This window comes from Formica exsecta, unplaced genomic scaffold (assembly GCF_003651465.1).
Source record: "Formica exsecta isolate Colony F162 unplaced genomic scaffold, ASM365146v1 scaffold164, whole genome shotgun sequence".
Lineage (NCBI taxonomy): Eukaryota > Metazoa > Arthropoda > Insecta > Hymenoptera > Formicidae > Formica > Formica exsecta.
The window spans coordinates 466562-489156 of NW_021848957.1; the positions used below are offsets into that span (position 1 = coordinate 466562).

A 22595-nucleotide genomic window follows, 5' to 3' on the forward strand; every position below is an offset into this window, starting at 1 on the left:
GTGACTCGCCTTTTTTCCAGACAGAGAGAGACCGTGAACTTAACCCGAAAACGTGAATGCTCCAACTCATCTAATCTATAAACCTCTTCTAAAAGTTGAGTCTGACCTTTCTTCTTGCAAATGATCTTTACCGCCGCATTCATGGCATTTAATGTGCCGAGAAAGAGTACAATCGGGCGCCAGATGATTCTGTCCACACTTGTAACAAGAAACATTATTGATTTTCGAATTTTGTGATAATTGTGCCTTGGACTTATAAGTCCCGTTAAACGAGTTTGTCTTTTTCCCATATTTGTGATTTTTCGGCTGTCCCTTCGGTTTGACCTTTTTATCCGACCTCTTCTTTGATGCTTTGGCGCCCGATCCCACAAAATCCACCACGACCGCTGAATCTTTTCAACTCGTTCACACTCTTTTCCGCCAGCTCCATCCCGCTAGCCGTCTTCAAGGCTGATTCCATCATCAGGTTTGCTGTCTGCAGTAATCGACCTTGGATCCGTTGATTTCGCAATCCGTAGACGAATTGATTTCTGAGTTCGAACTTCAAGTATTCGCCAAACTTACAGTGTAACGACAGCTTCTGTAACGCTGCCATATATTCCTGAACGCTTTCTTCCGGTAGTTGCAAACGCTTCCGAAAAACAAAAATTTCCGCTATCTCTAACGGCTCCGGGGCATAATATTCTTTCAATTTATTAAGTAAAGCGTCGTAAGACAATTGATATGGATCTTTCGGATCCACTCGATGGCAAAGGATTCCAAATGTCTCTATGCCAAGAAAATGCAGTAGATAAGCGACCTTCAGGGATAAGATCTCGCGCGCTCAGGCAAGGCGAAATAACAAGTGAAAAAAGTGCTTCTATGAATGGAGCGCCTTTTTTATGATATTATGATTATCATATAAATTTACAATAGCATTGTCATTATATGTTTTCCCGCTTCTCTACGCATCGCATTAATATATTTTTTTTTTTACGAATAATGGATGCAGGAACTAATCTTAAAAATGAATCAAGTAAAAATTTGCGACATGTTTTATATATATATATATATATATATATATATATATATCGGCTCCCCTAATGGCGATGCCCGATTTATACGTAATTTATTACTATTCTGGAAAGCGCGCTCTACTTTATATAAGAAGACGCGCGTTATTTAAAGCTGATACGTAACAGACGCATATATGCGCACATTGAATAACTCCGATAAATTTCGATGGATCTGGATAAAACTTGGTATCCTAGGTAAAATTAGGTTCTTTTTGGACGTATGGTTTCAGAGATGCGCGATATCAAAATTACGACTCCGGATTTGAAATCAGCAACCTCAAAAACGATTATACTGATTTTTGAAACGTAATCGATCTTACCAATTTTGGCACAGAAAACGGCTCAAGGGTTAACCGGTTTAACCGATTTACCTCTCAAGATATGACACTCTCATTATTAATACGCTTTTACTTTCAGCTGGAAATAAGTACAGTATAGTCTGGGTTATAAGTACAGGCCTCAGATTTTGATGGTCAGTTCGTAAAGATTTGTTTTATTGACACATGTATCTGCTTAGGCTTAAAGATATTTGCAATTCCATTTTAAACATTTGAGTAGTGTTTCAACTATTCATCGCATCAGGTGAATCTCTTAGATAATCAACAATATTTGTATAAAATAAAAATTTTATAACATTTTATTGCAAAATCTAAACAATATTTAATAATATCAAAATGAGTATGAACGCGTTATTCTTACATATAAGTTTTCTCAAATATCGCAAGTTGTTAGCTTGATCCAATTATTATAATTTTATTAAATGTATATTATATTATTTTTACGGAAACTTTTAACAATTAAATAAACAGCAAAAATAAAAAAGATTTTTGTAACGTGTATTCAAGTATCAGTAAAACAGTAAGCTGAAGAAGATCAGAAGTTTAATTAAACGGTCAAGGACATCAAGAAACGATGTTTATCACTCTATTGTTGTCATCCATGTTTATCTTATTGGTATATTATTATTACGTACAATATGGAAGAAACGGGCGACTCGTTAATCTTTTACCAGGACCACCGGGCCATCCGATTGCTGGCAATGCATTTCAAGCATATATTTCAGCAGGCAAGTATAAAATTTCTAATCTATTTACATTAATTGATAGATGACTCGTCATTCATGCATACATACAAGTAAAAATTAAATTCATAAAAATTTATGATCTGGAACGTATACCGATCAAAAATATGCAGATTACATATCTTACAAAGCTAAGGCTTTTCTCTCGGCAATATCCATTTGCAAATCATTATCATAATTATTATTTGTCTATTTTCAACGTATTTGAGTAAAGATGTAATAAAATAACAACAAAATTAATCCCACCAAAATTTTTGTATTGATATTTATAATATATTTTTCAGAGGAACAATGGAAAGTGATATATAGTTTATCTGATAAGTATTATCCCATTTTTAAATTCTGGATTTTTTTCACGTGTTGTGTGACTATCCGTCATCCAAATGATCTAGAGGTAATAAAAGAAATTCAATTATCTGTAGACATTACAATTTAGTCAGATTTAAAAATCCTGCGTTTCACAAAAAGATTTTTGTTTGTAAAAAAAGGTTCCTTAAAAAGAGGAATAGAGAAAATATCGATATATACTCGATCGAAACTAGATAGAAAAGACGATGGGTAAAATAAATCGATTTTTGCCTAAAAAGTGTAACGTAAGTTATACATATAATCTTACGTTTTTGGGGTCGCTGAATACAATGGTAGCAGTTTTATCCGTCTATACCCGTGGAAAAGTGGTCAAAATTCGACTTAAAGAAACGAATTTGTAACTAGCAGTTATATAATTTTTCTTAAAAACAATGTGTTTGTTTTTTAGACCAATTGATTTCTTTCATTATTTTGTGCATAAAAATATTGAGGTAAGTTCATCGAAAAATTAATATTCTACGAGATATTTCCTAGTTTATGTAAAATTATATCAAATTAAAGTATAAAATATCTCGTAAACTATTCACTTTTTAGCCATTCTGCCCTTATAACTTTTATGCCGAATATTGCGAAAAATTGATTAATATAAAAAAATTAGGTTTCATTAAAAAAAAATGAGGGGTCCCTCGTTTTGCCCTAACATTTTTTTTTATCCATCGAATTGTCAGCCGCCGTAACCTCAATATTTTTATGCACAAAATAATGAGAAGAATCAATTAGTGTAAAAAAACACATAATTGTTTTTAAGAAAAATTATGTAGCTGCTAGTTACAAATTCGGTTTTTTAAGGCGAATTTTGACCACTTTTTCGCGGGTTTACACGGATAAAACTGCTACCATTGTATTCAGCGACCCCAAAAAAGTAAAATAACATATTGTATATAACTTACGTTACACTTTTTAGGCAAAAATTGACTCATTTTACCCATCGTCCTTTGTGGTACGATTAATAAATTATTTGTAAGATTGAGTGATATAATAAATTAATATTTTTCTCCTAACATATTTTCGATAATCTCAGACGATATTAAGCAATACCAAGCGCACCGAGAAAAGTCGTATGTATAACTTGTTTCAACCTTGGCACGGCACAGGTCTTTTCACCAGCACAAGTAACGTAATGGCATTAATATATAAGCGTACATACTTTACGTATTACAATTTGTGTTCGATTTGTCTCCATCACAAAAAATCAAATAAAATTACAGATTAGACATTTACAGGATTAGACTTGAACATTATTTTTAACGATAAACTCTTACATAACTTCTTTTTGCCGTAAAAAATAATAAATTTGAAAGAAATTTGTAAGTAAAATTATATTGAGGGACGATTCCGCCGTAATACATGTGTTCTCAAGTAAATAAAAGTAACAGATGTTTCAACTAAAAAAGATTTTCAATTAAATCGAACACTATCACGTAACAGATTTTTTAATAAGTTATAGTTTCTTTTTGACTGCCAATTTATGAAGTTTTAATTATAAAATAATAGTTAAATTCAAGTTTGTACTTCTTTTACTGCAAAAATTTTATGAGAAGGTTGAACAAATTATAAAAGAATTTTGCGCGATAAAAGAGAAATAAATTTAAGATAATAATATTATTTGAGAATTGCTCAATAAACATTAAATTAAGAAAGAGAATAATCTTATTTTTATATAATATTATCTTTAAATATATATTATTATTTTTATTTTATTTCACAATTCGTGCTATTTTAATTTTGTTCGAGGCGCTAAGTGGCATACGCGACGAAAGTTATTAACACATGCGTTCCATTTCAATATATTAACTCAATATGCTGATATATTGATCAAGGAGGATGATTATATGACAAAATCTTTGAAAGATGTCGGGATGGCAGTTGTAAAAGATTTATTACCATTTATTAGTGAATATACGCTAAACGCCATATGCGGTAAGGTTTTTGTAAAGTTCTCATTGTCCTGTAATATGTACAGGGATTTCATTCTAAATGATATCATAGCTTAAGATATCATAGTTTAAAAAGATAATTTGTTCCCATACAAAGTATCTGCTACAGAAAAAATAGATAATATCTGATTTTTTATACTTCAAGCTACTGATGAAATATTCAATTGTAAATATCTTCGACTGTATATCCGGTCTTATATAATACATGCACTTGCAGAAACTGCCATGGGAGTTTACGACATAATGCAACTGATATATTATAGGTAGGTACATCATGTATATAATAAATAATTGTGTGATATATTTATAATCTTTTAAGTTATGATTGTGTGTGATATATATTTTCTATATATATTTTGAATAACAAATTAAATATTGAATAATCATGTAAAGGTGAACAATTAGTTCGAGACGTTGATTCGTTTAAAGCGGCAATTAAGAATCAAAATCTATTCTACGTTAAATGTTTTATTTCGAAATGAAAATTGTTTGCAATCTTTAAAATGTTGAAAATATTGTGAATGTTAGAATATTGAAATATTACGTAAACTAAGTTGTAAATTATAGTTGCAATAATATCTGAAGAAAAATTATCTTTGATTTTTGGAAAAATCTATAGTTAAAACAAAAGTATAATGTTTTTAAAAGATTCTAAATATCTTTTTTGTAATATACATAGTTTTAAATTTAATTTTTTACCTATATTTTCTATAATCAATGAGATTACATAAAGATTACAGTAAGATTTTGTAGCGACTTTAAATAAAGCTTTTACAAAATTATGTCATTATTAAAATTATATAATTTGATTGAATTATGGTTTAGAGCATTCGGACTTTGGTTCTATAACGATTTGTTGTTTTCATTATTGCCACAAGGGAGAAAGCAAAAAAAGATCTTGAAAATATTGCATGGATTTACGGAAAAAGTATGTTATGTATCATTTTATTCTAAATCCGCCACACAAACGTTATCTTTTATATAAAATTACAATAAATATTAATAATACATTATGCTTTTAATATTTATGATATAATATAATACGATGTGTGCTATTGTTATTTCATACAAAAAATCATTTAAAAAATTTAATATCGTACTTGTGTGTAGGTCATCGCAGAACGAAAACTTTATCATGAACGTACCATTGGTCGATATTTGAAAAATCTTGAAAATAACAAAGAGACAGAGATAGATGTCGAAGTATTTGGAAGTACATAAGAGATCAGAGCTAATAATTAAGTTTGATTACGCAATCAAACATTAAATTATGCCTGTAATATTTATACCAAACACATAATCACACGTAATAATGCAACATATGTCTGCTGTAAAATTAAATCATTATTATTTTTAATAGAAATTCTGAATTTTTAAACAAAAACAATGTTATATAATTAAAGCGCGACATGCAAAAATGAAATCGACGCTAACGTGTTTTTTTATTTCTAGTTAAAAAAAAAGCGGCTAGCCATGTTGGATCTCTTAATAGCGGCATCTCGAGACAATTTGTTGACTGATTTGGATATCAGAGAAGAAGTCGATACCTTTATGTTTGAGGTATGTATCTGAATATTCTTTTCTAATTTTTTGTACATATCATCTAAGCACGTTTAACTGTATGGCGATATGCATATGACGATGATTATAGGGTCACGATACTACAGCGATGAGTATGACCTTTGCTTTATTACTATTAGCTGAACACAAAGATATCCAGGTACCTTTTTCTTAGTATATTGCGATATACACGACCCCCAAAAAAATAGAAAACACTTTTCTAATCCTAAAAATTGGGCTATGTTCAAATCTTTGAAACTCGATGAAAAATCATCGTAGACAAAGAATTAAAAAAGCATTTTGAAGCTTGAAGTTACAATTTTAACGCCCTATTAGTGTTTTTTTAAAAACTTTTTTATCTTCCTTGTTCTGTGCTTCAAGAAAGAACCCATTGTTTTGTTTCTTAAAATTATGTATTTTTGACACTCTGTGGCTCAATAAAAGGATTTCTCTCAACTCAAGTTCCATAAACTACAACATTTTGGCTACAAAATGCTTTTTTTTAAATTTTCCTACGATTTTTTTTGTCTAAGTTACACGATTTTAAAACTAAACCTGTATTTTTTAGAAATGAGAAAATAAAAAGATTTTTTTAAACTGTCGATAGCACGTTACAGTTGAAATTTCAAGCTTCAAAATGCTTTTTCAACTTTTTGTCTACGATGATTTTTCGTCGAGTTTCAGCGATTTGAATATAGCCCAATTTTTAGAGTATGAAAACTATTCCCTATTTTTTTTTAGTAGTGTATTATTTAAATTGCGATTTTTATTCAAAGTAAGTATAGATATCAATCTTTTGTTGCGATGTATTTCGTCATTCATTAAAAATTTATTTGTATCTATGCATACAAAAACCGAAATATTATAAAATACACTTTAATTATTATCGAACGATCATAGGAACGTGTGAGGGTTGAAGTCGATACCATGATGCAAGAGAACGGAGGAAAACTTACCATGAGATTGTTGCAAAATTTGCCATATTTAGACAGATGTTTAAAGGAAACGCTACGTTTATATCTCAGCGTTTTTTTTATAATACGAGACGTTAAGGAGAATGTAAAACCACGTAATTAATCACTTTTTTTCTGCATATATCTTTGAATATATCACATTTTACAGAGTATATATTATCGAATATAAAATAAGTTTAATTGCTTAAATATTTAAGAATACAAATGTTCATGTTATTTCTCAAAAGAACTCTTAATTTCATGAATTTTTATATTTTATAATTTTATAATATACTTTTTACAGATTCATATGTCTGCTGGAACAATCTTATATCTTAATATCTACAAAGTTCACAGAGACTCCAAATTTTGGCCAAATCCAGAAGTATTTGATCCGGATAGATTTTTGCCCAAGAAAATACAGAATCATCATCCTTATTCTTATCTACCGTTCAGCGCAGGACCGAGAAATTGAAATCATCTACATATAAAATAATGTAAATTTTGTTGCAATTTAGTTTGCCTTTGTATAGACAATAGTCATAGTTTGATCTTTGGAAGTTTAGACTTGTCATAAAATCATGAAAACATTCATACCAATCTCTCGGACTCTCTCTTAAACCATATAATGATTTTTTTAGTAGACAAACCTTGTTCATTTCAATTTTATAACCATCTGGAGGATAAATATATACTTCGGATTTAATTTTTCCATTTAGGAATGCTGTTTGAACATCCATTTGCTCAATTTTTCAACTATTAACACAAGCAACAGATAACAAAACCTTTAAAGTGTTCATTTTTGCAACAGGTGAATAAATTTCTTCATTTTCTTGGTATGACTATTGAAAACATTTAGCTACTACTCGTGCTTTGTATTTACAATTTGACTTGATTCGATAAATCCATTTAACTTCAATAATCTTTTTATTCATTGGTGCATCAACCAACGACCATGTTTCATTATTTTCTAGACTTTCAAGTTCTTCTCTCATTGCAATTTTCCATTTTTTAGAGTCAGGTCCTTCAATAGCTTCTTCATAAGTTTCAGGTACTGTAGCATTGGTGTAGTTTACATAAACGACATGATCATTATACCTTTTTGGTAGTTTTATTTCTCGTTTCTGACGTGTTGACTTTTTCACCTCCTTAGTCCCAACTATTTCTTCCTCTTTTTGATCAGTTTTATTTTCTTCTTCTTGGTTATTTTTATTTGAACTTTCGTCTCTCACATCTTCTTGAGGATCTTCTGGGCATTCATCTCCTCTGAATTTGATATATCTTGTGTTTTTCTCAATAAATTGTACATGACGAATAATAATTATTTTATTATCAACCAATATCTTATATCCAGTATCAGTATAACCAATTAGGATACCTTTCACAGCCTTACATTGTAATTTTGACGTTCTGCACTCTTCAGGGATCCTTGCAAAAGCGGTACTTCCATATATATGTAAATTTGATACATTTGGTTTCTTATTGAAAAATATTTCAAATGGTGTTTTGTTAATTTTTGTATTAATTAACAGTCTATTTCCAATATATGCAGCTGTATAAATGCACTCTGGCCAATATTTTTTGTTAATTTTAGCTTCTGATAGCAGGCAACGAGCACGATCAAGAATTGCCCTATTGTATTTTTCTGCAACACCGTTAAGTTCATGTGTATATAATGATCCAGACTTCAAATATATACCTTCTCGTTTTGCAAAATTATAAAAATCTTTATTCATATATTCACGTCCATTGTCACAACGTATTTCTTTAACTCTTTTTTCAGTTTGATTTTGCATTAAATTTATATATTTAATGAAGCAATCAAAAACTTCACTTTAATGTTTTATGCAGTACACAACAGCAATTTTACTATAATCATCTATAAAGGTTACGAAATACTTTTCACCTTTCTATCCGGTTTGAGTAACTGGTCCATGTACATCTGTATAGATTATTTCTAGAATGTCATTTGCTCTGTTTCGATTATTTTTAAATTTTAAATTTGTCATTTTGTTTTCCAAACACGTTTCGCACTTTAAAAATTCGTCTTCAATCCTTTTAGGAAGTCCATCAAGTAACTGTAATTCACACAGATATTTTAAATCACGAAAATTTGTATGGCCAAGTATTTTATGCCATCTTTCTTTATTTGACATCTCTATAGAGCTTGTATATGATATGGTTTCAATATTTTCATCATTTATAATTTTTTCATTTAATGCATAAAGTTTCTTTTTCTTTTCACCAATAGCAATTAGTTCTTTTCTTTTATTATAAATTTTTGCATTATTGTTTTCAAATATAACTCTATTCTTTTGACCAACAATAGCCGAAATGCTTAATAAATTTTGTTTCATTTTTGGCACATAATAAACGTCTTTTATTTCGGTTTCAATTTGTTTATCAGCAACGTTAAAAAAAATAGTAATATTTCCAATTTTATCGGATTTTAGTGAGAAGCCATCACCCACTTTAATATCCACAGGAGTTTCCAACTTTACAGACGTCGAGAAATATTTATCAGAGTTCACAATATGATCTGAGCAACCACTATCCAATAACCATGTAACTTCTTCAACCAACATGTTTTTTTCGTTTGACTTTTTAGCCGTTGTCATAACTTCGATATTAAAAGTATTTCTTTCACCTTCGTCATTTACAACTGAATTTCCAGCGATTCTCATTGAATTACTTCTGTTGGAATTTTGATATCTTGAATTGCTCGGTTGATTATTGTTGAAGTTTCTTGAATTAAAATGTTTGTTATTTTGTTGTTGATTAAAATTCTTACCCTTTTTGGCATTTGGGAATTAAACGCTTAAAGATTATTTTTTATGTTACCATTGCTACCTTCACGTTTTTAAAATTCTAATGTTAGTTTGGATTTTACGTACACGTACTCTGATTTGTCTTTATCTGGTAAAGCATCAACTACATCAACTATATGTGACATACTCTCAGGAAGCGTCAACAATAGATAGTTTAGTTTATCATCATTGCTCACAGTTTCACCAGCATTTTTTAGTTCATTCACCAGTTTTTCAAAGTCATTAAAAAACTCGGCTGGATTTTCAGTTTCTTTCATCCTTAATTCCAGTAGTTTTCTTTTACACAATAGTTTGACTGCACTGTTTTTAACTAAATAAATTTCATCAAGTTTGTCAATCATTTTTTTTTGCAGTCGTTTCTGAAATTATTAATTCTAATTGTGTATTTGTGATACTGTTAACAATGTAGTTTTTGGCTTTAATTTCTTTCTTATTCCAAACTGCCTCCGTAATAGTTTGTGATCTTTCATTGTTTTTAAATACTTCATCGCATTCTTTCATTTCGAGAAATAGTTTTAATCTAAATTTCTATTTATCATAAGTTGTGCCCTCAAACATTTGTAACATAAAATCTTCCTTTTTTCAGTTCCCATACTTTGCTCTAGATACTTCTTTGAGGTTACTTTTCACGACTAACAAATTTTACTTTAAATTTCTTTAATTTTATAAACCACGGATTGGTAGTTTTCTTTTACACAATAGTTTGACTGCACTATTTTTAACTAAATAAATTTCATCAAGTTTGTCAATCATTTTTTTTGCAGTCGTTTCTGAAATTATTAATTCTAATTGTGTATTTGTGATACTGTTAACAATGTAGTTTTTGGCTTTAATTTCTTTCTTATTCCAAACTGCCTCCGTAATAGTTTGTGATCTTTCATTGTTTTTAAATACTTCATCGCATTCTTTCATTTCGAGAAATAGTTTTAATCTAAATTTCTATTTATCATAAGTTGTGCCCTCAAACATTTGTAACATAAAATCTTCCTTTTTTCAGTTCCCATACTTTGCTCTAGATACTTCTTTGAGGTTACTTTTCACGACTAACAAATTTTACTTTAAATTTCTTTAATTTTATAAACCACGGATTGCTACCATGTTAAAATACTTGTTGTTTTATTTAAAATCAATATACTCTCTTATTTCAATACTTTACAAACAATATTTATTATTTCTTATTAACTCTATTGATTACAATGATAGTTCTTTCTTATATACTTATACTGTACTTTGCATTCAGACAGTAGTGCAACTTGGCAAGAAAATAAAAAATCATATTCCTAACAATTATATAATAATATAATATAATGGGATAATAATTTTGATAAGAATCAGATAAAAATTTTAAAAATTGTTCTTTATTTAGGACGGAGTTTGTGAATGCTTCATTAAATAGCTCTGGCTTATTACAAAGCAACTTTGTATATTTGCATAGCAATAAAAATATATTTATAGATACATAATACTCACAAATTTGCACAAAATTTACAGTTATGTATATACTAAATAAAATTATAATAATGTGAAAAACAACTTTTATGTTAAATGTTTGAGATAATTGATGTAAGAATAATACTCGCCATAATTATAATACTATTAATCACTGTTTAGATTTAGATAGAATCTTACAAAATTTATCTTATACAATAAATGAACAAACAATTATACAATATACAATTATAAAATAAATAAATAAACAATGGCCAATTAAAAAATTTTATATGATTCAGAAATTTATTACTTAAATAATGTTTTTTTTTATTACAATAGACAAATTCATTATATTTTTTATAGCTCTTTAAAGTTGTTAACTATAAAAATTATACAATTAACGCATTTTAATTACCCAGATAGCAAAATTTGTGCATTCTGAGCTTATATTTTACTCATATTTCTTACAATCATGATAACAAAAATAGGTACATGTCATATAATATAACATTTGTTACATCATAGTTATATTCTATATACATAGAATTGATTTATATAGAATTGCTCATAGAGTTGGTAATTAAATAAATAACATAATTTATATGTATTTAACTTATAAAACTCGGAATATAATTTATATATAAATTCTAATTTTTGCTTTAAATAAGTAGTAACTGCATTATTTTTCATTTATCTGCCTAAACATTACTATTGTAATATTGCAAAATAATATTTTCTAATATCACACAGATAACTTGCGTTATATTCTTTGTTACTTGTACGTTATATTATTGCAATAAAACATGCTCCTGATAATCTAAGGTACTCTCAACTGTTCGACTCGTATATAGATACAGGGGAATATAGATATAGGGGAATATATACAGAATATTTTAGAGCAAAATCGCACAACAAACTTTGTCACATATTCGTGTGGTCATTCTAATTACAAGCAAACAAAATTCTCGCGCCGAATCACGCGTAGCAACAGCGAGGCACTCCACGTATCTATATGCGAGTCAAACAGTTGAGAGTACCTTAGATTATCAGGAGCATGTTTTATTGCAATAATATAACGTACAAGTAACAAAGAATATAACGCAAGTTATCTGTGTGATATTAGAAAATATTATTTTGCAATATTACAATAGTAATGTTTAGGCAGATAAATGAAAAATAATGCAGTTACTACGTATTTAAAGCAAAAATTAGAATTTATATATAAATTTGTCTTCCTACAAAAAGTCTGAAAAAAAAAATTTTGTTAACCGTTAGTAGTCTTTAATGAACCTTAAACTATGAGAAAATAAGGCTAATTGCTGAAAAAAAAATTTTTGATTACTAAGAATAACAAGATTTTGTGGAGAAGTCAAAGTACCCGGTTTTGTCCTACCAGTAGGGTGAAACCGAGTACCCATTTAAAAATATGCAAAACACTGTGTAATTACAAAATCTATATTTATTTTAATCAAAATACAATATAAAGATGTATTCTATTAACAAAAATCACAAATAAAGATACCCTCTTGTTCGACATTGCTGCAGAATTTCCTTATTTAACTTTTTAACTTTAGAGGTCTCAAAAAGTTTTTTTTTAATGGTTTCTTTTTCTGAGTGTTAGTTTTCGTTTCCAACTGCTTTTTGTAGGGAGACAAAGTCAGGATAACAGTTTTTCCTCTTTTCATTACATGAGATGTGTAAGTACCCGGTTTTGCCACAACACAAGGAAAGTAACAAATACAGCGGTTATATATTCTAGCGTACAAAATGCCAATCAAAACTAATATGATACACTCTCTAATATGTACAGAATGCAATGCTGCACTTACCGAAACAGATGCTCTATATAGAAAAAGTGCACGACGACTCGATTCTTGCCTCGATATCGATCTTTTTTGAGCTAAAAACTTTGAATTTCTATTAAAAAAGGAATATTGCGTGCACCGGAGCACGGTTTGTTTTAAAATAATAATGGCGCAAATCTACAACTAATAACACAAGTTACCCAGTAAGCAATTTGATAACAAATTGTGTCCAAATTGGCATCAAATTCGCTCAAAACTTGGTAACAAATCCAGTGCCATCTGTGTCCGCATTAAGCTTGTGTTTTGGTGACAAAGCTTGCTGACATAACCTGACAGCAAATTGACGGCAAAAACCGAACAAAGCTTGACATGATTTGACGTCAAATTGGTAACAAAAATCGAGCAAGATCTGCGCAAGACAATCTGACACCAGATTGTCAGCAAAATTCGAACAAATTCTGCAGCTTTTAGCCATTCATATAAAATAGTATATTTAAATGGATTTAAAGTCTCAACCCTAAGTAACAAAATGATGATAAGTTTTGGTCATAAAATGATCATTAGATAATCAGACATTATATAAAATCATATATTAATGTGTTAAAACATATAGATAAATTTAAATAATTTAATTTATAAAATTAAAGATCTTTTTGGACAGAAATTGTTCGAATAAGTGAAAATCGAACAATTATCTGTCCGATTTGCCAAAAATCAGTTCAATATCTGAATTTCCTGTATAAGAATTGTGTCAAAAATTGAACTGATAGAAATATATATATTATAATATTATTAGCGTTTTGCAGGCTTTATATACACTCATGACAAGAATTTGAATACGGGTATAGATAATGAATAACGCGCCGCATAGCGATAAGCGACGGAACTATTTTATAATACTTTGTAATAAGCTGCAGATTCTGTTCGGTTTTCGCTGCCAATTTGCCATCAGATTGCGCACTCCAGACCTTGCTCAGTTTTTGCTGACAATCTGATGTCAGTCATGTCAGCAAGCTTTGCTCGGTTTCTGCCGCCAATTTGCTGTCTAGTTATGTTAGCAAACTTTGCTTGGTTCTTGCCGGCAATCTGCCAGCTTAATCGGTAATAACAACTCTTGCACCAAATTTGTAGCCTTTTTGCTGACAATAATTTGTAGCAAGCACTTGGCAATATCTGTTAGAACAGACGTGGCTGACTGGGTAGCCATAGATAGCAGCATTTATTACGAAAAAACAGGGTACCCGGTTTGACCCGCCTACTCGGTTTTATCCAACTTTGCCCCATACTATAGATCGATTTGGCTTCCGTTGTCGAAATATGAGTTGAAATGGTGATTTACAATAATAATAGAATTATAAACTAAAAGTTTCCATTACATATACATGTAACTGAATGAAAACTTTTATCGTGTGATACCATGAGAGAGTAAAGTTGATGACGTAACTAAGACTAAAGATTTATTCTTTGCAGCTGAATAACTTCCTGCATTAGTGTAAAAATAAAATTAATAAAAATTCATAAAAGAAACTAAAAATGAAATAGATATGCTTATTTCGATCACATAATGGAAATTGATAATTTCCATAAAAAAAAGTCCATATATATAAATTTATATATAATTATATTTTTATAACAAAAAAATTAATATCCAATTAGAATCTGTTTATAACAGAACATAGTTCGATACTCTGTATAAAACGTCCCTATTGAAAGTGCACTTGCGCGCGCGAGAAGGCGCTGACATACTTGATTATCATTATTTATGACGGTAAATCATTAACGCGTCTTTGAAGCATCCAAGGCGACATCGGCCGCCGTGATAATCGAATGGGACTCCGTCAAAACATCAGAGACCTTTGTGACTTAACAACAGTCACATGTACACCGGAACACAGTGCTCGTCAATAAAAGCAAAGTTTGACAATTATCGACGTAATCCGGGATAAGCAGGATGAATTTCGATGATCGTGCGTGTTTACTTCCGATCAGCCGTGTTTACACTTTTTACGCTGTATCACGTGCAAGTGTTGTCTGACAAGGTAACGCGAAGAGTGCCATCAACAGCGCCAGATGGGATCGGGCATTTCGTGTCCGTAAAGCAACGTGATCGGACGAGAGAAATTTTAAAAAGTTCGCCATGGTCGCTCGTAGAACCTGCTGCATTGATGTGTCATTAGCGGCGAGGATAATCGGGGCGTATACGATAGTGAGTGGAATTTTCCAAAATATTAACGATGAATGTCGGTCTTAAATATTCGGACATATATCATTTCAAGTTTGATTTTTTCTTTAATGAAAGAACTATTATTTGACGATAAAAACGAGTTTTTTGTTATTTCTCGAAATTAAGTACATCGATTTATATGTATTAAATCAATTATTCCCTCCTCTTTATCCCTTGAAAAATAAATAAAATCTACAACGATGAATTTCGTTCTTGAATATTCGGACATTTATCCATATATTACTTCAAATCTGATTTTTTAAAAACTATTATTTTATGATAAAAACAACTTTTGATATTTCTCAAAATTAAGTACATCGTTTTATATCTTAAATCAATCTCTCCTTCCCTTGCAAAATAAACAAAATCTATTTATTTATCGGTACTAGTTTGAATATTTAAATACAAAAGCGCATTATATTATTTTTGGAAATTTATATTTCTCGTTGCCACGCTGTCAACTTTTCGTTTATTTGTCTCTCTACCGTTAGTCCACTTCGGTTCTAATGATAAACGTATTGGTAAGCAACTTTTTCTCGAAGAGTGAGGATGAAGATTTTTTCAAAGTCGCCAAGAACTGGGCAATACTGGGATTAAATTGGATGCAAGCTTTCAGATACATGCATCTGCAGAACAAAGGTAAGAGAGCGCGAAAATGCTTGAATTACTCTTCCGCGAACGATAACGTAAAGTAACGTAAAGTACGTTTTCAGTGCAAGCAGCCATGATGTGTTTCTTAACATACATTAGTCTATTTCTGCTGGCCGGTGCGTATCTCGCCTTGGGATCGATTACAGTAAGCATTTTTTTCGAAATGTCATAGATTTCTAATTAACTGTTTAATTACTTGGTGAGAGTTTAAATTGACACTTCATATGGGAAAGGAAAGCTATCTAACTCTCGTGACGTCATTCCAACGATCGAGCAAACGATTGAGTAAGAGAAAAGAAAGACAGAAAAAGCCTAATCATATATAGAGATATCTTTTCTTTAATTTCGAACCTATCGCTATAAACTATTAGAATTCTCTATAAATTTCCTGACTAATAATATGTAAAAAAATCTTTGGTTATTTTTAAACTTTAAAGAAATATTTAGTAGAATAAAGGAATTATTTGCATACATTGTTCACAAATGAAATTTATATGTACATAATTACATGTCTGTGTTATATATTCTATCTTTTTTCCACATCCCTTTTCTTTAATTTCGAACGTAGGGCTATAAACTATTAGTTCTCAATGAATAATACTCTGTAAAAAAACTTTGATCTTTTTTTTAATTAAAAAAAATTAAAGGTATTTAATTTTAAATTAATTTTAAAAAAAAAATTTGACAGTAAAGTAAGAAACTCTTTTTGCACACATTGTTTACAAAAACAGATTTTTTTATTATTTCTCTTTCGTGGTGAAGGTCGCAAGTAGCGACGTCGTCGATCGAATACAAATTTATTAAACGCTCTTTATCCGCAAGATATATTTTGGGCACGTAACAGCCTTGTCTCAAGCGCGCTAACGACTACGCTAACTTCCGCATACGTTCACAGAGGAGATTTAAGTACGCCGTGCCTTGGATGTATTTGCAAATAATTAGCATAACAGATCAGACCATGGCGCTATCTGATCATATAATACAGGAGCCACAAAACGCTACTTTAGCTAGATCCGTGACATACAGCATCTATTTAAGTAAGTATAAATATAAATTTCTAATTCTCTTCTCTACAATCGTGAAAAAATTCAAGCTATAAAATTTTGATTGCCAACACTGTTGAAAAATTTGTATTTTCTTAAAAATATTAAATAAAGGAAAGTATTTTTACAAAAGTATTTTTATGAAAAAAAATTGTACGCTTGACAATAATTTCAGTTTTAAGCATCTATTTGTGGATGATCGTGCATGCTGCCCGAAAACAATGGTACGAGGAGCAACAAAATCACGTGGAATGCGAACCGAGAGTGTCGGATCCTCTACCAGCATTACCCACAAACGGCAGCGGCTCGAAGTCACCGTCCTTTCTCTCGCAAAACTTTTCCATGTTCAAATCATCGCGACCGCCGACTATTCTGCCCAAATAACAAAGTGGAAAAGTCCACGAAGAACTGTGGATAATTCTTAAAGGATTCTGACATAATCGGACGAAGGGAGCCATTGTCAGAACTTATAGGATCGAGGAGAATGATTTAAAGAACCAATGTGTGAAATGGAGAAGCCAAGAGATTTTCTTCTTAAAAAATATCCCGTTATTCGACGTTTTTTTAACATTATCACTCAAAACTACGCTATTTATATATATTTATTTTATAGACATAAAGATCGACGATTGATAAATTACGCAGCTAGCAAGTGCACATGATTTTGGCATCAAATGACGTGCATTTACTACCTGGATATTCATCTGTCACGCATATGCTCAAAACTTTGATGGAATTTTTTCTACGAAATTCATAGAACCATCGACAAAATTTATTTAACATTATTGCATGACACATAGTAGCTCCATTATACATGATAATGTTTGCTATGACGACTATTGACAAGATACAATTTTATCAAAGACATAGATAAATAGAATTAAATTCAAATTTAATTAAATCAATGTTTAATGCGAGTTCTAGAGATAAGACACGTAAACATTTTTTAATACAAGAAATATATGAAACGGATTTGTGTTGATTTTAATGTATCTATTCGAAAGCTACACAAGATATATTTGAGAACTTATTGTTAGTCGACGGGCTATTCATTGATCCCTTTTACCTAATGGAATATTCGCGAGCTATTAAACTTCGCTAGTCGGCGAGTCAGGAATGAGGGAGACGTATAATAATGCAGAGAGTAAAACTTCACATAAATCAGTCGGGAGATGCGACTAATAGAGTGTATCAAACGCGCCCTCGGCGGAGCGTGCGCTTGCATAGAAAATATGAGAAACGGCCGCGTTTTACGTCAAAATACTTTTAAATTTCCTGGATTTTGATCGCACGCAAGCATATTCGCTATACAGGGTCGATCGTCTCTTCGGGATGGAAGTCGATTTGTCCGAGAATAGCTCCAACTTTTCAGCAATATTCTCAAGAATAGTGATCGAGCGTACAATATATGACGAAGAGGAAGATTCTCAATACAATTTATAGTAAATGCTTTGTCGTATCGATTTTGTGTAATATATTCATATTTATGCAGAGACACATATACTTAAATAATGATACATGAGCTATTATATATTGGCAATATTTCATTCGATTCAGTATTTTGTTATTTCAAGAATAAGTATAGAATGATAAAGAAAACTTTCCAACTTTGTATATTGAATATTTAAGTATCTCTTTAATTTTCTAAGTTTATATTTATGTTTTCATATATAAAAATTAATTTTTATAATTCTAACAAGTCTCTTTTTCTATTTTTATACTCAAGCATAGAAATTCAATTAAATCTTAATTTCAACTTAAAATTTATTAAAAATTAATATATTAATAAATATAATTAATTTATATATATATACATATATATAAATTTATATAAATTTTAAAATTAAATTAAAATGTTTGTATGTTTATATATACATATATGCATATTTTTATTAATATATTTAATCAGACACATAAAATATCGAAAGATAAATAAAATAAAATTTCTCTTCTTACGGCACAAAATTTAAATAATATAATTGCCTTATCTTTAGGAGTTTGTCGCGAACAAATTTTTTATATCATTAGAATTTATCAAATATATCAAACCAATTTTTTCGCTTATCATTAGTAAAGTAGATCGAGATAAGTCGAAAGAGGGCAGAGAAATAAATATGTTTGCGGAACGAAAATCGTCTGACCGCGCGGTGAGGTAATACTTCTGGATTTTTCAGAATCGTCGACACGATCCTGATGCCGGGGGGGGGGGGGGACAGACAGGGGGCTTGCGCGACGTGGTTGGTTGCCGGTGCTTTTAAAAAGAACTGAGCGAGTCAATTTGTAGGCTGTCGCAAACTTTTAAAACACTAGTTGACAGCCGTTCCACCCCCGTCCAACCGTCCTGAAGGATTCCTCCATCTCCCTCTCCTTCTCCTTCTCTCTCTCTCTCTTTCTCTCTCTCTCCCGCCCTCCCCCCTCTCTCTCTCTCTCTCTCCTTCTCTCTCCCTTTCTGTCTCTCTTCGACCGCGCCACCACCGAAGGACGAGGCCCACCCCTGCGTGTCGCGGCAGCCGATGGATTGTAAAATAAAACTAACTTGGCTCTTTCCCGTGGCTCGAGAGTACTGGCGAAATCTCATTCCTGCGGATCTCTTTTATTTTCATGTACCCCTTTTTCCTACTCCCTCTCCCCCTTTCGCCCCGCCCTTGTAAAAGAGGGAGCCCGACAGTTGTTGAGTACAATCGGCGAGTCACGTCTGTTCGGAGAAATGATAAAGTTTGCCTTGAGAAGGACGCTTAATGAGACCTTTGCCTTACAAGATTCATGCTTAGTTGCCAAAAGTATCGCACAACCCTTTACCCATTATCTTGACTGTAGTCAATTTCCCCTCTCGTTTGGAAAAGTATATATATATAAAATTATACATTGTAATCAATTTTTTTTGCTGATCAAATGATATTGTTTAAACAAATTTATCCACGATTAGAGCAGGTAGTGTAAATGGATTAAAGGTACTGATTGTCAGCTGGCAATAGATAGATTGCAAAAATGCTTCTCGTTTATAAGCATTTTATCGTAGCAAATTATTAGTATTATTAATATTTATTATTATTATTAATATTTATTAACATTATTAATATTTATTAACATTATTAATATTTATATTATTTATTTATTAATATTTATACTAATTTATATATTGATTAATATTTATAATTTATTATTAAGCTATTATTACACCATTTTTATTTTTCTATTTATTAAAATTATTAATATTTGCACTACATATTTTTAATTCTGATCTAACGCGTGTTGCCCGAATGTTTCAATATATTGTATACGTCTTAAAGCGTCCTTCTTTAGATGATTTTCTTGAAAACCGATTTTATGTGACCTCGCCTACTTCGAGTTCGTATCGAACGGAAGAAGAGAGAGAGAGAGTATCCGTTCGTATGACACACATAAAACGCGTAGCCGTAGATGTAATTAATCTTCTCGCATGACACTTTAGCTGGTTACGGGATACAGCTTGCCAAGAACCAGAACACAACATACCACTTAAGCTCGCCGCCCAAAAAACAATTAATACAGAAATATATTAATAATTACTGCGCCCCAATTTCCACCCCCCTCGGACTCTCGCCAGTCACTACAACGGGAGGTAAGAGAAAAAAAAGGACTCGTACATCAATAATCCCGCAAAAAGTACACTGTTACATATATCGCATGTCCCAAACAATCCACACAAATTTTTATGTTAATTTAACATAATATAGATTCGTTAAATTGTGACACTAATACTACGTTAATATTTCAACACAAGATGAATGCAAACTTCATAGTAATTTGAAATAAATTTTGTGTAAAATCAACATATTTTTATTGATAAAATTAACTTGGGAAAATGTTATTGATGGTCTGTAGTCACTCTCACACCTATTATAAAATAAAATCAAAATTTTTTTCTGTAAATTTTAACAGATAAATTCTGTCACCAATAATACGAAACATATCTATTGCGTAAAATTAAAAATATGTGCACATTGTATTATTTTTATACTTTTTTTTAGTTGTTTTATATAGTAATTTAACATTTGAGTTCAATTAACACAACAACAATATGTTAAATTAACACATGAATGCGTTAAATATTTAACACAAAAATTTTAACCGGCATATTTTTAACAAGAAAACATAAATTTTCCAACAGTGTATTTCGAGTGTATTCCACGCAATATTTGCTGATTATCTAAATTCGGGGCCATAATTAATTTTCCATTATTAAGGCAGCAATCTCTCATTATTTTTTTTTTTGTGGCTTGTAGTCGATATTATTTCTCTGTGTGTGCGTGTGCGTGTGCGTGTGCGTGTGCGTGCGTGCGTGCGTGCGTGCGTGCGTGCGTGCGTGTGTGTGCGTGTGTGTGTGTGTGTGTGTGTGTGTGTGTGTGTGTGTGTGTGTGTGTGTGCATTCTGTCGAACGCTACTTCATTCGTTTAAGAAGATCTCTCTCGGAATATAATCTCGATACTTCCCCTTCTCTCCCCTTTGATAATATTTCCTCGAACGAGATAATCATTTCCGCAATTCCTCCCGCGAGCGGCGGAAACATGACGGTGAAATCGGCGACTTATCGACGAAGTTTAAACCATCGCTCGTTGTTCCGCTCCTTTTGTGGCATTTATTCGTATTTGGAAGAGGGGGAGGGGGAGAGAGTGAGAGAGAGAGAGAGAGAGTGAGAGTGAGAGAGAGAGAGAGAGAGTGAGCGTGAGAGAGAGAGAGAGAGAGTGAGCGTGAGAGAGAGAGAGAGAGAGAGAGAGAGAGAGAGAGAGAGAGAGAGAGAGAGGGGGAGAGAGAGAGTGAGTGCTTTCTCTATCCCTTTTCTCTCCCTCCCTCCCTCTCTCTCTCTCTTTCTCTCTCTTTCTCTCTCTCTCTCTCTCTCTTTATCTCGTTACGCCGAAATAGTGAGGGCCAGGGAGTCGGAATGAGAGAGAACGGCGGAACTGAACGCCCCATAAAGCTAACCAATGCTAATACTTCTCGTCTACGGCAGTGGCGTCGCTGGCCCGACGCCCGATCGTCGATTCCGACGACCCCGACGTCGACGTGGAAAAGCGCACCCCGACGCCGCTGCCCCGGACCGGAATCGGCAATAAACGCGTAACCGAGTCTAATTCGTAATGTTGGCCCAGTCATTGTGGACCATTGTCAGCATCCCCGTTCGACGGGGACGCGGGGACGAGTATAATGCCCGGGGTTATCGCAGGAAACTGCCAGTAACGGTGGCAAGAGGTATGCACTCTCGATCTCTCTCTCTCTCCTCGACTGCGTCGTCCTAATGCTGTTCCTTATTTGAGTTTTATCGCGCGTCGCTAGCCGCTAAATTGATATTCACAACACTCTGAACCGAGATTACTAAATTTATGGATAAACAATGGAATATATTCGCGTCTTGAATCAATAACAAGCGATTCTCAACGTAAGGGCTTAAAGTTGACAATATATGTATATACAAGGTGACAATTTGAAAGTTACTGAAACTATTCGGTTATTTTCTAAGAACAAGTAGAATTTGAAAAAGCAAATCTGTTTTAAATAGTAAAAAATTTGTTAATTTTAGGGTGCGTTCCGTTTCACGCATTGAGCGCATAGATTGCCTGGAAATCTATAGTTCACGTAACATATATTATAGATTTCCAGGCGATCTATGCGCTCAATGCG

General features: G+C 31.7%; 2 protein-coding genes across 2 annotated transcripts; both read left to right on the plus strand.

Moving 5' to 3' along the window:
- Window positions 1-1912: 1912 nt before the first annotated feature.
- Window positions 1913-7430, plus strand: LOC115233224 (cytochrome P450 4C1-like). Its single transcript, XM_029803540.1, has 11 exons — window positions 1913-2121; window positions 2421-2530; window positions 3527-3617; window positions 4240-4425; window positions 4660-4705; window positions 5268-5370; window positions 5553-5645; window positions 5895-6002; window positions 6094-6162; window positions 6903-7061; window positions 7260-7430. Exons 1-11 carry the CDS (start codon window positions 1968-1970, stop codon window positions 7428-7430), a joined length of 1290 nt encoding a protein of 429 aa, XP_029659400.1. The 5' UTR covers window positions 1913-1967.
- A 7403-nt stretch (window positions 7431-14833) lies between these two features.
- On the plus strand, window positions 14834-17973 carry LOC115233225. Its single transcript, XM_029803541.1, has 5 exons — window positions 14834-15225; window positions 15735-15882; window positions 15957-16039; window positions 16790-16931; window positions 17113-17973. Exons 1-5 carry the CDS (start codon window positions 15157-15159, stop codon window positions 17319-17321), a joined length of 651 nt encoding a protein of 216 aa, XP_029659401.1. The 5' UTR covers window positions 14834-15156; the 3' UTR covers window positions 17322-17973.
- The last annotated feature ends 4622 nt before the right edge of the window (window positions 17974-22595 follow it).